General features: G+C 42.9%; 1 protein-coding gene across 1 annotated transcript in view; it reads right to left on the bottom strand.

Moving 5' to 3' along the window:
- lap3 (leucine aminopeptidase 3) overlaps nt 1-15579 on the bottom strand; it is a 67696-nt gene that overhangs the window by 36185 nt on the left and 15932 nt on the right. Inside the window, exons 2-4 of the mRNA XM_078545356.1 lie at nt 11942-12057; nt 8308-8362; nt 2086-2191 (exon numbers count right to left, since the gene is read on the bottom strand). Of these exons, the coding sequence (XP_078401482.1) occupies nt 2086-2191; nt 8308-8362; nt 11942-12057 (277 nt within the window). The remainder of the gene's footprint in view (nt 1-2085; nt 2192-8307; nt 8363-11941; nt 12058-15579) is intronic.

Genomic DNA, 15579 nt, shown 5'->3' with positions numbered 1-15579 from the left:
AGAAAAACATTATAGCAGGGCTCTTAGAAAAATTCAGGATAAACAGGGAAGAATCATGTTTAACCAAATTATTGGAGTTCTTTGAAGGAGTCACATGTGCTGTGGATAAAAGGGAACCAGTAGATGTACTGTACTTAGATTTCTAGAAAGCATTTGAAAAGTGCCACATCAAAGGTTATTGCAGAAAATGAAAGCTCATGGTGTACAGGGTAACATAATGGCATGGATAGAAGCTTGGTTAGCTAACAGAAAACAGAGTAGGCATAAATGGGTCATTTTCTGGTTGGCAGGATGTAACGAGTGGTGTGTCACAGGGATCAGTGCTGGGGCCTCAACTTTTTATACAAATGACTTGGATGAAGGAACAGATGGTACAGTTGCTAGATTTGCTGATGATACAAAGATAGGTAGAAAAATAAGTTGTGAAGAGGGTGTAAGGAGCCTACAAAGTGACATAGGTAGGTTAAATAAGTGGGCAAAAACCTGGCAAATGGAGTATATAATGTGGGCAAATGTGAAATTGTCCATTTTGGCAAAAAGAATAAAAAGTTTATTATCTAAATGATGAGAGATTGCAGAGCTCTGAGATTCAGAGGGATCAAGGTGCCCTAGTGCATGAATCACAAAAGGCTAGTGTGCAGGTACAGGAAGTAATTAGGGAAGCTAATAGGATGTTATTATTTATTTTGAGGGCAACTGAACACAAAAGTAGGGAGGTTATGCTTCAGTTGTATAGGGCACTGGTGAGACCACATCTGGAGTTCTGTGTACAGTATTGGTCTCCTCATTTAAGGCAAGATGTAAATGCTTTAGAAGCAGTTCAGAGGAGGTTTACTAGACTAATACCAGGAATGGGCAGGTAGTCTTATGAGGAAAGGTTGGACAGGTTAGGTTTGTATCCACTGGAGTTTAGAAGAGTAAGATAAGACTTGATTGAAATCTTTAAGATCCTGAGGGGTCTTGACAGAGTGGATGCGGAGAGGATATTTCCTCTTGTGATGAACCTAGAACTGGGGGTCACTAGAAGTCGCTCACTTAAGACAGAAATGAGGAGAATTTGTTTCTCTCAGAGGGTCGTAAGTCTTTGGAACTCTCTTCCTCAAAAGGCAGCGGAAGCAGGGTCTTTGAATATTTTTAAGGCAGAGCAGATAGATTCTTGATTAACAATGCGGTGAATGGTTATCGGCGGGGGGGGTAGGAGAGAGGTTACAATCAGATCAGTCATGTAGAATTGTATAATGAGAAGACCTGATCTCAAACAATAATTGTAGATTGGCTGGTTTTACATTGTAAGGAAATGGTTGCGAGGTTAACACAGCCATCATTATTTTCTAGTTACTTCTGTGTTTAAAAGAATATATTTCATCAGATAGTTACAAGTAAAGAAGTCCAGTCCGCCCATCTAAACCCTTCCACTCAGAAAGAATCAAAGGTCAAGCCAGTTTCACACTGTTTCTGAAATGGTTCTATAGTTTTTGCCTCCATTAGTCCATCAGTGAATCTATTCCATAAGTAGGTCACTTGTTTGAGGAAGAGTTTTCAGATATCACTCCTATGCTTTTATTCAAACAGTTTTCATTTAAAACTAAGTTGAATACAGCTGAAGCTGAAACCAACAAGTCCTTTACAGGGTTAAGATTGCCACCTGTCCAGTTTAGGACTGAAAGGTTGGTACTTAAGTGAGCTATCCAGCCATTTTACAGAGAAAAAAGCAACGAAAGTCTGTTTTTTTTTAAATCTATGTTTTACTTTTATCTGTGTCTCACAATGTTGAAGCCATTTATCATTGAGGTTTGGTGAATTTTAAAGAGCAGCAAATTTCAATTCAATGAATGAAGCCAACCCTTACCTGGTCGCATACCAACATCTATCCATTTCTGGCCTTGGGAAAAGCTAATAACTCTACAAGGAGTGGTAATAACAACCCAGTACATACCATACTTCTCTAGGCTAAGTCTCTTTATCAGCTTAAACATATCCCCAATCTTCAAACAATAGTTTTACTTTAACATGTCACTGATCTCATTATATTTGCAGTTGATGTTAATAACCATCACATGCAAATTAACCAAGAGCACACTTTACCCGCTATGGCAGCTCGAATATTTTCTTTGCCTTCGTCATATTGTTCCAAATTATTAATTCCAGCATTTTTGTCACCAAGACCAACAACTACAACATGAGGGAAATCCTATTAAAGCAAAACATCTTTTTTATGATTAAGAACATGAACATCATAATCTTGTGTTAAAATTCATATAATTGTACACTTAATAGTGCTTCATTTTTGTATTAACTAGCAATTTATCTTGTTCTTCATCCTCTGCCATCACCTTCTTAAGTTGAGAGAACAAGTCAGTCTAGGTGAACCATGGATTGCTGCATGATTATGGCTTACTAACATATAGATTCCATGATCAGCCAGCCATTTCTATATTGTCCTAAGATAGATGTAGAGCAATAGAGTCCTCCATCTAGTGGCCTGAACAAGATACAACAAGGGAAACTGAATTGAAATGTCAATAACTTACAACTCTAAGTAGCGGTTGGAGAGACAGGTTTTTGAAAGCAAGAAGTGAGGTTAGCAGAGGATTAAGGAAGTTGATTCAAAGGGGCAGCCAGGTCGTTGATGATGGTTGCTCCCTGTGTGGGTGAGGAACAGGGCTGTAGGGAGGATGAGCCAGCTGACCACGGCACCGTGGCACAGGAGGCCATTCAAGAGAGGGGAGCAAAAAGACAAGTGGCAGTTGTAGGGGATTCTATAATTAGGGGAATTGATAGCATCCTTTGTAAGCAGGATTGAGAGTCCCGCATGGTATGTTGCCTGCCCGGTGCCAGGGTGAGGGACATCTCTGACCAGCTTGAAAGGATATTGGAGAGGGAGGGGGAGGATCCAGTTGTTGTGGTCCACGTCGGGACAAATAACATAGGTAAGACTAGGAAAGAGAATCTATTTGGGGATTATCAAGAACTAGGAGCTAAATTAAAGAACAGGTCCTCAAGGGTTATAGTCTCCGGATTACTACCCGAGCCACGTGCAAATTGGCATAGGGATGCGAGAATAAGGGAAGTAAACACGTGGCTAAAGAAGTGGTGCGGGAAAGAGGGGTTCCATTTCGTGGGGCACTGGCATCGGTATTGGAACAAGAGGGATCTGTACCGTTGGGACGGTCTCCACCTGAACCGATCTGGGACCAGTGTTTGAGCGAAGAGGGTAAATAGGGTGGTCAACAGGACTTTAAACTAGAAAGTGGGGGAAGGAGGAGGAGGAGAGGGAAGGGTAAAACTCCAAGAAGTATGACTAATGGGAAACAAAGCAGCAGGTTAGCGTGTGGGGGGGGTGGATTCAACTTCACGGAAAATTATGAAAAAACTGAAAAGGAGAGCCCAGGAGAGGCTATCAAAGTCCCCAGAACACAAAATAGGACAGAGTGTTTGGAAAGGGCTAGGAATCTAACTTCAAGCACATCAGATAAAAGGACGACAATGAGAAAGGATTACAGGACTGAAGGTGTTGTATCTGAATGCACGCAGTATACGAAATAAGGTAAATGAGCTTGTGGCGCAGATTGAAATTGGCAGGTATGATGTGGTGGGCATCACGGAGACATGGCTGCAAGGGGATCAGGACTGGGAGCTAAATATCCAGGGATATACATCCTATCGAAAAGATAGGCAGGTTGGCGGGGTGGGGGGGGGGGGGTTGCTTTGTTAGTAAGAAATGAAATTGAATTGATAGCAAGAAATAACGTAGGGTCAGATGGTGTAGAATCTGTGTGGGTAGAGTTGAGGAACCGCAAAGGTAAAAAAACCATAACGGGAGTTATGTACAGGCCTCTGAACAGTTGTCAGGATGTGGGGCACAAGATACACCAGGAGATAGAAAAGGCGTGTAAAAAAGGCAAGGTTACAGTGATCACGGGGGATTTCAATATGCAGGTAGACTGGGAAAATCAGGTTGGTAGTGGATCCGAAGAAAAGGAATTTGTAGAATGTCTACAAGATGGCTTTTTGGAGCAGCTTGTGGTGGAGCCCACTAGGGAACAGGCAATTCTAGATTTAGTGATGTGTAATGAGGCAGATTTGATAAGGGAGCTTAAGGTGAAGGAACCCTTAGGAGGAAGTGACCATAATATGATAGAATGTACCCTGCGATTTGAGAGGAAAAAGCTGGAATCAGATGTAACAGTATTACAGTTGAATAAAGGCAACTACAGACACATGAGGGAGGAGCTGGCCAGAATTGACTGGGAGATGAGCCTAGCAGGAAAGACAGTGGAACAGCAATGGCAGGAGTTTCTCAGAGTAATTTGGGAGACACAGCAAAAATTCAGCCCTAGGAAGAAGAAGCATACTAAAGGGAGGACGAGGCAACCATGGCTGACAAGGGAAGTCAGGGACAGCAGAAAAGCTAAAGAGAAAGCATACAATGTGGCGAAGAGCAGTGGGAAACCAGGGGATTGGGAAGCCTACAAAGACCAACAGAGGACAACTAAAAAAGAAATAAGGAGAGAGAAGATTAAATAGGAGGGTAAACTAGCTAGTAATATAAAAGAAGATTGCAAGAGTTTTTTAGATATATAAAGGGTAAGAGAGAGGCAAAAGTGGACATTGGGCCACTGGAAAATGACGCTGGAGAAGTAGTAGTGGGGAACAAAGAAAAGGCAGAGGAACTGAATAGGTACTTTGCGTCAGTCTTCACGGTGGAAGACATGAGTAACATCCCCAAAGTTCAAGAGAGTCGGGGGGCAGAGGTGAGTATGGTGGCCATTACCAAGGAGAAGGTGCTAGGTAAACTGAAAGGTCTGAAGGTGGATAAATCACCTAGACCAGATGGATAACACCCCAGAGTTCTGAAGGAGATAGCTGAAGAGATAGTGGAGGCATTAGTGGTGATCTTTCAGGAATCACTCGAGTCAGGGAGGGTCCCAGAGGACTGGAAAATCGCTAATGTAACCCCCCTGTTTAAGAAGGGAGTGAGGCAAAAGATGGGAAATTACAGGCCGATTAGCCTGACCTCGGTCGTTGGTAAGATTTTAGAGTCCATTATTAAGGATGAGATTTCAGAATACTTGAAAGTGCATGGTAAAATAGGGCAAAGTCAGCATGGTTTCATCAAGGGGAGGTCATGCCTGACAAATCTGTTAAAATTCTTTGAGGAGGTAACGAGCAGGTTAGACAAAGGAGAGCCAATGGATGTTATCTACTTGGACTTCCAGAAGGCCTTTGACAGGGTGCTGCACAGGAGGCTGCTCAGTAAGATAAGAGCCCATGGTGTTAGAGGCAAGGTACTAGCATGGATAGAAGATTGGCTGTCTGGCAGGAGGCAGAGAGTGGGGATAAGCGGGTCCTACTCAGGATGGCGGCCGGTGACTACTGGAGTTCCGCAGGGGTCAGTGTTGGGACCACAACTTTTCACTTTATACATTAATGATCTAGATGAAAGAACTGAGGACATCCTGGCTAAGTTTGCAGATGATACAAAGATAGGTGGAGGGACAGGTAGTATTGAGGAGGCGGGGAGGCTGCAGAAGGATTTGGACAGGTTAGGAGAATGGGCAAAGAAGTGGCAGATGGAATACAATGTGGGCAAGTGTGAGGTCATGCACTTTGGTAGGAAGAATAGAGGCATAGACTATTTTCTAAATGGAGAGAGAATTCAGAAATCCGGAGTGCAAAGGGACTTGGGAGTCCTAGTCCAGGATTCTCTTAAGGTTAACTTGCAGGTTGAGTCGGTAGTTAGCAAGGCAAATGCAATGTTGGCATTTATTTCGAGAGGACTAGAATATAAAAGCAGGGATGTGCTGCTGAGGCTTTATAAGGCTCTGGTCAGACCACACTTAGAATATTGTGAGCAATTTTGGGCCCCGTATCTCAGGAAGGATGTTCTGGCCCTGGAGAGGGTCCAGAGGAGGTTCATGAGAATGTTCCTAGGAATGAAAGGCTTAACATATGAGGAACGTTTGAGGACTCTGGGTCTATACTCGATGGAGTTTAGAAGGATGAGGGTGGATCTGATTGAAACTTACAGAATACTGAAAGGCCTGGATAGGGTGGACGTGGGGAAGATGTTTCCATTAGTAGGAGAGACTAGGATCCGAGGGCACAGCCTCAGAGTAAAGGGAAGACCTTTTAGAACAGAGATGAGGAGAAACTTCTTTAGCCAGAGAGTGGTGAATCTATGGAATTCATTGCCACAGAAGGCTGTGAATGCCAGGTCATTGAGTGTATTTAAGACCGAGATAGATAGGTTCATGATTGGTAAGGGGATCAAAGGTTACGGGGAGAAGACGGGAGAATGGGGTTGAGAAACATATCAGCCATGATTGAATAGTGGAGCAGACTCAATGGGCCGAAGGGCCTAATTTCTGCTCCTATGTCTTATGGTTGAATGTGCCAGGGAATGGCACATTGTGTTTATAAAGCAATTTTAATGCAATAAAACATTTCAAAGCACTTCCTGGGAGTGTTATAAAACAAAATTTGATGGTAGCAACATAAAGAAATATTAGGGTAGATGACAAAAAGTTTGATCAAAGGGGTAGGTTTTAAGGAGAATCTTAAAGGAGAAAAATAAGATGTAGGAAGACGGAGAAGTTGAGGGAGGGAATTCCTTAAGGCCTAGGCAATTGAAGGTATGACCACCAAGGGCGGAGCAATTAAAATGAGGATGCTCAAGAGACCAGAAGAGACGAGCGCAGATATCTTGGAGGGTTATGGGGCTGCATAAGAAGGGCAAGGCCACAGAGAGTTTTGAAAACAAGGATAAGTATATTAAAATTGAGACATTTTTTAACCAAAAGCCAATGTAGATCAATGAGCACAGGGGTGCTGGATGAACAGAATTTAGCATGTGTCAGGACACAGGCAATAGTTATGGATGATTTCAATTTTATGGAGGGTAAAACATGGAAGACCAGTCAGGCTTGCATTGGAAATCAAGTCTAGAGGTTAACAAAGGCATGGACGAGGGTTTCAGCAGCAGATGAGCTGGTAAAAGGGCAGAATTGGGTGACCTTTGGAGGTGCAAATAGCTGTCAGTAGTGAAAGTACAGATATGTGGTTGGAAGTTCATCTCGAGATCAAGTACGACACCAAGGTTGTGAACAGATTGGTTCAGTCTCAGACATTTGCCAAAGAGAGGGATGGAGTCTGTGTCTAGTGGGGACCAAAGACAATTGCTTCTGGCTTCCCAAGTTTTAGTTGGAAGAAATTTCTGCTCATTCAGTCCTTGATGTCAGACAAGCAAGCAGTGGTTGAGAGAGGCGGTGGTGAGGTAGAACTGGGTGTAGTCAGCATGCACATGGAAACTCATTGTGTTTTCAAATGATGTCACCAAGGGGCAGCATAGAGAAGAAAAATAGGAAGGGGCCAAGGATACATATTGGGGAACGCCAGAAGTAACGTTGTATGAGCAGGGTGAGAAGCCACTGCAGGTGATTCTCTGGCTATAGTTAAATAGATAAGAATGGAACTAGGTGAGTAGAAAAGTAGATGAAAGAGTAATGGGTGCAAGCTGAAAATTAGGCCTCGAGGAGTTTGAAAACCATGTTTTTTTTATCCTTTCATGGGATGTAGGCATCGCTGACAAAGCAAGCATTTGTTGTCAATTCTCAACTGCCCTTGCAACTGAGTGGCTTGCGAGGCTATTTCAGAGGGTAGTTAAGGGTCAACCACATCACTGTGCGTCTGGAGTCACATTTAGGCCAGACCAGTTAAGGATGGCAGATTTCCTTCCCTAAAGGACATTAGTAAACTAAATGTTTTTACGACAATCGCTGATATTTTCATGGCCCCCCCTTACTAAGGCTAGCTTTCAAATCCAGGTTAATTGGTGGGACATGTTATGGTACTATTCAAATGCATAATTACTTTATTTTTCCAACATAGAAGTTTACTGAAAGAATCAATGTGAAGGGTTATGTATCCCAAATGTAAAATAATTTCATTGTATTTATTAGTTCAGTTTTTGGCCAGAATTTAACTTATCAGTTTTCAGATTGCAGTACTGTAATTACTATGTCTCAAATTATGCAATTTCTAGATGTTTGGTAATTGCTAATTAGGTTATGGAATAAAACATTATTAACTTGGTTATGGAAGCTCTGGAATTTGCAGATACAACCAAAAGCATCTACAGTATTTGAAATCCTGACTACAATTCCACATTATAATTATCATATACTGGTTATCATTTTCATTATATGCTATCTATACCAAGAGTAGTATTAACATCAGTAAAATTAAAATTAACATTCCCACAGTAACTTGAATGAAGTATGAAATATATTTAATCTGAAATTATACCTGATGCAGCCCATAAAATATGCGACTTCTGCCTTTTTTAAGTGGAGGTCCAGATCTAAAAAAGAAAGCAATAATCTTCAATAAAAACTGGAATATAAATAAGTAAATGTTTGCCCTTATAAATCCCTCCAAATTCTTGCTTCATCACTGGATCACCTCCCAACCCCAGATTCCAGGTTGCACCCTACTTTCCTCTCACCAGCCTATTATGTACTTTCTTGCCTACCACCCACCATTCTTCTGCACAATCAGTTGCACTGTCAGCCATTATAAATTCATGATGGTTTAGTCCCTAAATCAGGTTCACCGTGATACGTCATTCCTCACCTTCAAAAGCCACTGCAAAACCCATCTCTTCAAACTCACCTTTGGCCACCTTACGTAATTTTTCTCCTTGATCCTGCTCAATATCCCATCATCCCCATGAAGCACCTTTTTGTTTTCCCATGCCAGAATTGCTATGAACGTGCCAATTGTTGCATTGGGTTCTGAGGCAAACATTAAGACAAGAAACTAATGGTACAGAACTTAAAAATGCAAGCTCCCTACAGCATGTTTTGCTCACTGGTTAAGACAACAATCCTTTACATCACCACACTTCTCTTACTCGCCCCATTTAACTGATAATCTCTTTCCTTGGTTTCCTGAAAAGGCAATTTTGAACAGATTGTCATGAAATGTTAAGCAGCTAAGTCAATACATTGTATATTTCCCCAGGGCTCGCTTCAGAGGGCAAGAATTCGAGCCTCCCTGCAGAACCTCTGCCCTTAAGCCTAGCTGCAGTGCTGAGGCACTGCTGCATTGCTGGGGGTGCTATTGTTTGAATGTAAATTTAAACAGGTCCTGTCCGCCTGTATTCCATGGCAACATTTAGAGAGAAGCAAGACAACTCCCAGGGCCTCGATATTCAGAGGGGTGACAAAAACCTGGGTCAAATGTGTGTGCTTTAAGGAGAGCAAGTAATTAATGCGGCTAATGGAATGCTGTCCTTTATTACAAGAGGAATTGAACATAAAAGTAAGGATGTTATGCTTCAGTTATACAGGGCATTGGTGGACCACATCTCAAATACAGTGTGCAGATTTGATCTCCTTATTTAGGGAAGGATGTAGATATGTTGGAGGTGATTCAGAGGAGTCTTACTAGGTTGATACCTAGAATGATAACCTTTGATTCCCTTGCCGAACAAGAATCTATCTACCTCTACCTTAAAAATATTCAATGGCCCCACCTCCACCACCTTCTGAGGCAGAGTGTTCCAAAGTTGCACAACCCTCAAAGAAAAAAATTCTCATCTCTGTCATAGAAGGGCGACCCCTAATTTTAAAACAGTGTCCCCTAGTTCTGGACTCACCCACAAGAGGAAACATTCTTTCAATGTCCACCTTGTCAAGACTGTTCAGGACCTTATATACTTCAATCAAATCACTCCTCACTCTTCTAAACTCTGGTGGAAACAAGCCCAGTCTGTCCAACCTTTCCTCATAAACCAACCCACTCATTCTAGGTATCAATCTAGTAAGACTCCTCTGAATCACCTCCAACGTATTTACATCCTTCCCTAAATAAGGAGATCAAATTTGCACACAGTATTCAAGATGCGGTCTCACCAATGCCACCAACTGAAGCACAACATCCTTTTATGTTCAATTCCTCTTGTAATAAAGGACAGCATTCTATTAACTGTATTAATTACTTGCTGTGCCTGCACACTAACTTTTTGTGACTCATGTACCAGAACACCTAGATCCTTCTGCACCTCGGAATCTTGCAGCCATTCTCCGTTTAAGTAATACTCTGCTTTTTTATTCTTCCTGCCAAAGTGAATAACATCACATTTTCCCACATTATACTCCATCTGCCAAATTTTGCCCACTCACTCAACCTATCTATTTCCGTCTGCAACCTCCTTATGTCTTGTTCAAAACATATTTTCCTACCTATCTTTGTGTCACCTCCAAATTTAGCTATCATGCCATCGCTCCCCTCATTTAAGTCATTGAGAAAAATTGAGGCCCCAGCACAGACCTCTGCAGGTCTCCACTTGTCACATCCTGCCAATCAGAAAAAGACCCATTTATGCATGCTCTCTGTTTTGCGACAGCCAGCCAATCTTCCATCCATGCTAATATGTTACCCACTATACCATGAGCTTTTATTTTCTGCAATAACCTTTGATGTGGCACCATTCCAAATGCCTTCTGGAAATCCAAGTACAGTACGTCTACAGGTTCCCCTTTACCCACAGTGCAAATTACTCCTTCAAAAAACTTCAATAAATTGGTTAAACATGATTTTCCTTTCACAAAACCATGCTAACTCTTCCCAATTACCTTGAGCTGTTCTAAGTGCCCAGCTATAACCTACTTAACGATCGATTCTAACAACTTTCCCATGATAGACGTCAAGTTAACTGGCCTATAGTTTCCTGTTTTCTGCCGCGATCCCTTCTTAAATAAAGGGGTTATATTTGCTACATTCCAGTCTGATGGAACCTTTCCAGAATCTAGCGAATTTTGGAAAATTAACACCAGCGCATCTACTACCTCAATAGCTACCTCTTTTAAGCCCCTGGGATGTAGTCCATCAGAGGCCAAACACGATAGCTTCAGTCTTCTATAAATTCCACAAACTGAGATGAACAGCCAAATTAACTGGTCATTTATCTTTTACTTTTAAGGAATTTACACAATGGCTGCCTCACTAGTCACAACACTTTCAAGTAATTCTCTGCATTTGGGAGTGATAAGGAGTAATACAAATTCAGGATTCTATTTTCACATTTGAAGGTTATGCATTTTGAAAGGCATATATTAACAATCAATTTTTAAACACTGGTGCAGATATTACTGGGTTAATTTCCTACCCAACAAGTAGAAGTTTATAATAATTCTAACCATCTGACCTTACTTAAATGCCACCAGCCCAAGGAGTTTTGGGAGGATCTCATAAGAATGAAGGTGAAGAGAGTCCAGAGCAGGGGAGACCACATCATTTCGAGTAGGGCCCAAAGGAGCACCCCGTTCCTCCTGGCTCCACAAAGGAAAGTTTTAGATATTCTGCCTCCAGACCGGTTGCGGATTTGCTTCTTACCTCACAGGAAAGGTCCAACTCCCTCAAGGCCAGTATGAAATTTCATCCCCAAATTGCGTTAATAAATAAGGCTCCTGCCTGCTTTGGGCCTCTTCTGCCTGCAAACCACTGTAGGTTACACTGCAAATTGTCAGAAACAGTCAAGATTTGAGCAGGTAACTAACATGCTCATTCTTAACTGCTCTGCTGCCCAGTTGACAGGTAAGGTTAATACTCACCCCATTGTGTTGCAACCCTGAACAAAACACCTTGTGCATTTTATCAATACCTGCATATATATTAATGTAACAGTTATGTACAGACAAAAATACAGAAGGTAGGCATACTATATCCCACATAACAAGCTTCACATTTTTTTCAAAATAAAAATCAATGAGTTACTATTTCAGTGCAAACAATGAATATGCAGTTCAAAAATAATGTTTTATTTAAAAAGTGCTCCAAAAAACTAAACTTTTCGCAAAAGTACAACGAATAACTTAATCCATCAGTCTTCCCAATAATCTACCGTCTCCAATTTATTTTAGAATACCATACTTACATGGTCAGAAGTTCTCTAAGTCTTCCAGATGTGGAATTACTAAAAACTTCCCCTGCATTTGTGAACTGAACCGAGCCATCCCCTTTCTCTCCCTCATACACACCAAGAACCAGACCCTACAGAGAAATGTTAGGAATAAAAATAAAAAACAATATACTGTAATTGCAAAAACTGTATCAATGACAAAAATTCGCATTTATATAGCACTTTTAACATAGTAAAGGGTGAATAAGGCAAAAAAATTGACAAAGCTGAAGGAGGAGGCAAGAGGACTGGTGATCAAAATCTTGGTCAAGAGATAAAAATAGCAGGAGTAGGCCATATACCCCACTGAAGCCTGCTCCACCATTCAAGAAGATCATGGTTGAAAGTTTACATCAACCCATTTTCCTGCCCTACCCTCAATTTCTCACAATTCCCTTAGAGCTGAAAATCCAATGCTCTGAGTCTTCAATATATTCAATGACTGAGCATTCACAGTCCTCTGGGGTAGAGTATTCTAAAGATTTACAACTTTCTGAATGAAGAATTTTGTTTTCTATATTATTCATTCACAGGATGTGGGCTTCGCTGGCTGAGCCATCATCTAGTGCCCATCCCTAGTTGCCCTTGAGAAGGTGGTGGTGAGCTGCCTTCTTGAACCGCTGCAGTCCATGTGGTCTAGGTATACCCACAGTGCTGTTAGGAAGGAAGTTTCAGGATTTTGACCCAGCGACAGTGAAGGAACGGCGATGTATTTCCAAGTCAGGATGGTGAGTGACTTAGATGGGAACATCACCGCCTGGGCGTTCCCCTCCATCTGCTGCCCTTGTCCTTCTAGATGGTTGTGGTCGTGGGTTTAGAAGGTTCTGTCTAAGGAGCCTTGGTGAATTTCTGCAGTGCATCTTGTTGATGGTAGACAGTGCTACTACTGTGCGTTAGTGGTGGAGGAGTGAATGTTTGTGGAAGTGGTGCCAATCAAGCGGGCTGCTTTGTCCTGGATGGTGTCAAGCTTCTCCAGTGTTGTGGGACCTGTACTCATCGAGGCAAGTGGGGTGTATTCAATTATAGTACTGACTTGTGCCTTGTAGATGGTGGGCAGGATTTGGGGAGTCAGGAGGTGAGTTATTTGATGCAGGATTCCTAGCCTCTGACGTGCTCTTGTAGCCACAGTATTTATATGGCTAATCCAGTTCAATCTCTGGTCAATGGTAACCCCTAGGATATTGCTTCCACAAATGCCACCGGCTCGGTCTTCTATTTCAGCCTGCGCAAATATGACTACCTTTCAGCCCCTGCACGGATACCACCAGCGTGCATTTGGCTCCCTTTCAGCCCCTGCGTGGATTTGGCACTTCACTAGCAACCTCCCTTCTTTCCACGCTTCCTGTACCGAGTTCCCCTTTAGATTCTTTGATACTCGGCTGGACCATCCTCGATTCAGTTTACTGCACTAGCTATGGGTGGTAAATAAACTATACTCACCCGTTTTGCAGCACCACTCCGATGGTTCGAGACAAGTATCCTGCCAACTATGCTAGATGTTGTAGTGCCTTCTAAGAATCAACTACAGGAGACTCAGATACAGGTTAACGATTGTTTTATTCAAGCGAACACAGTGAGAGTCTGCCTTAGACTGGCTAAAACAGAACTCTACCGATTACAGAAAAACTATCTTTTTTATACACAACTAGTCACGTACACATTGCGTTATTCAAATTCCAATCTTGTCAGTACATTGTCACGTGGTAAGCATATGTCTCCAGTCCCTGCCACTGTTTGTCTTTACCCTCATCTGTTTATCCTCACCCTCCCTTCTGTCTCCTAACCAGTTAATCCCTTATGATCCCCAAGGTCTTTCTGGAGAGTTCTGCTAACATCAACCCCATGGTGTACAAGGTTTGCCGGGAGAATTATGCTGCCCTTTAGTTTTACTAATAGAAGTCGCTCTTTAACTCTTACACCTGGCAATTATGTGGCGTGAATGTTACTTTCCACCCATCAGCCCAAGCCTGGATATTGTCCAGGTCTTGTTGAATTCGGACATGGACCGCTTCAGTATTGAAGGGGTTGCGAATGGTGCTGAACATTGTGCAATCATCAGGGAACATCCCCACTTCTGACCTTATGATGTTAGGAAGGTCATTGATCAAGCAGCTGAAGATGGTTGGGCCGAGGACACTACCCTGAGGAACTCCTGCAGTGATGTCCTGGAGCTGAGATGACTGACCTCCAACAACCACAACCATCTCCCTTTGTGCTAGGTATGACTCCAACCAGTGGAGAGTTTTCTCCCCGATTCCCATTAACTCCAGTTTTGCTAGGGCTCCTTGATGCCACACTCTGTCAAATGCAGCCTTGATGTCAAGGGCAGTCACTCTCACCTCACCTCAGGAGTTCAGCTCGTGTCCATGTTTGAATCAAGGCTGCAATGAAGTCAGGAGCTGAGTGGCCCTGGCGGAACCCAAACTGGACATCAGTGAGCAGGTTATTACTAAGCAAATGCCACTTGATAGCACTGTTGATGACCCCTTCCATTACTTTACTGGTGACCGAGAGTAGACTGATGGGGTGGTAATTGACCGGGTTGGATTTGTCCTGCTTTTTGTGTACAGGACATACCTGGGCAATTTTCCACTTAGCCAGGTAGGTGTCAGTGTTGTAGCTGTACTGGAACAGTTTGGCTAGGGGCACAGCAAGTTGTGGAGCACAAGTCTTCAGTACTATTGCTGGAATATTGTCAGGGCTTATAGCCTTTGCAGTATCCAGTGCCTTCAGCTGTTTCTTGATATCACGTGGAGTGAATGGAATTGGCTGAAGATTGGCATCTGTGATGCTGAAGACCTCTGGAGGAGGAGGCCAAGATGATCATCCACTCGGCACTTCTGGCTGAAGATTGTAGCAAATGCATTATCTTTTGCACTGATGTGCTGGGCGCCCCCATCATTGAGAATGGGGATATTTGTGGAGCCTGCTCCTCCAGTGAGTTGTTTAATTGTCCATCACCATTCACGACTGGGTGTGGCAGGACTGCAGATCTGATCCATCGGTTGTGGGATTGCTTAGCTCTATCACTTGCTACTTATGCTGTTTGGCACACAAGTAGTCCTGTGTTATAGCTTCACCAGGTTGACACCTCATTTTTAGGTATGCCTGATGCTGCTCCTGGCATGCCCTCCTGCACTCTTCATTGAACCAGGGTTGATCCCCTGGCTTGATAATAATGGTAGGGTGGGGGATATGCCGGGCAATGAGGTTACAGATTGTGTTCGAGTACAATTCTGCTGCTGCTGATGGCCCACAGCGTTTCCTGGATGCCCAGTTTTGAGTTGCTAGATCTGTTCCAAATCTACCTCATTAGGTTACAGATGCATCGGAGGCAGGGAGGTTGGTGAGGATGACGTCAAGTATGTTTTTCCCTCACCACCTGCTGCAGGCCCAGTCTAGCAGCTACGTCATTTAGGACTAAGCCAGCTCAGTCAGTAGTGGTGCTACCGAGCCACTCTTGGTGAGGACATTGAAGTCCTCACCCAGAGTACATTCTGCACCATTGCCACCCGCAGTGCATCCTCCAAATGGTGTTCAATATGGAGGAGCACTGATTCTTCAGCTGAAGGAGGGTTGTAGGTGGCAATCAGCAGGAGGTTTCCTTGCCCATG

The sequence above is a fragment of the Cetorhinus maximus genome, chromosome 1 (genome assembly GCF_964194155.1).
Source record: "Cetorhinus maximus chromosome 1, sCetMax3.hap1.1, whole genome shotgun sequence".
NCBI lineage: Eukaryota > Metazoa > Chordata > Chondrichthyes > Lamniformes > Cetorhinidae > Cetorhinus > Cetorhinus maximus.
The sequence above is the reverse complement of the archived record's forward strand: the minus strand, read 5'-3'. Positions and strand labels throughout refer to the sequence as shown.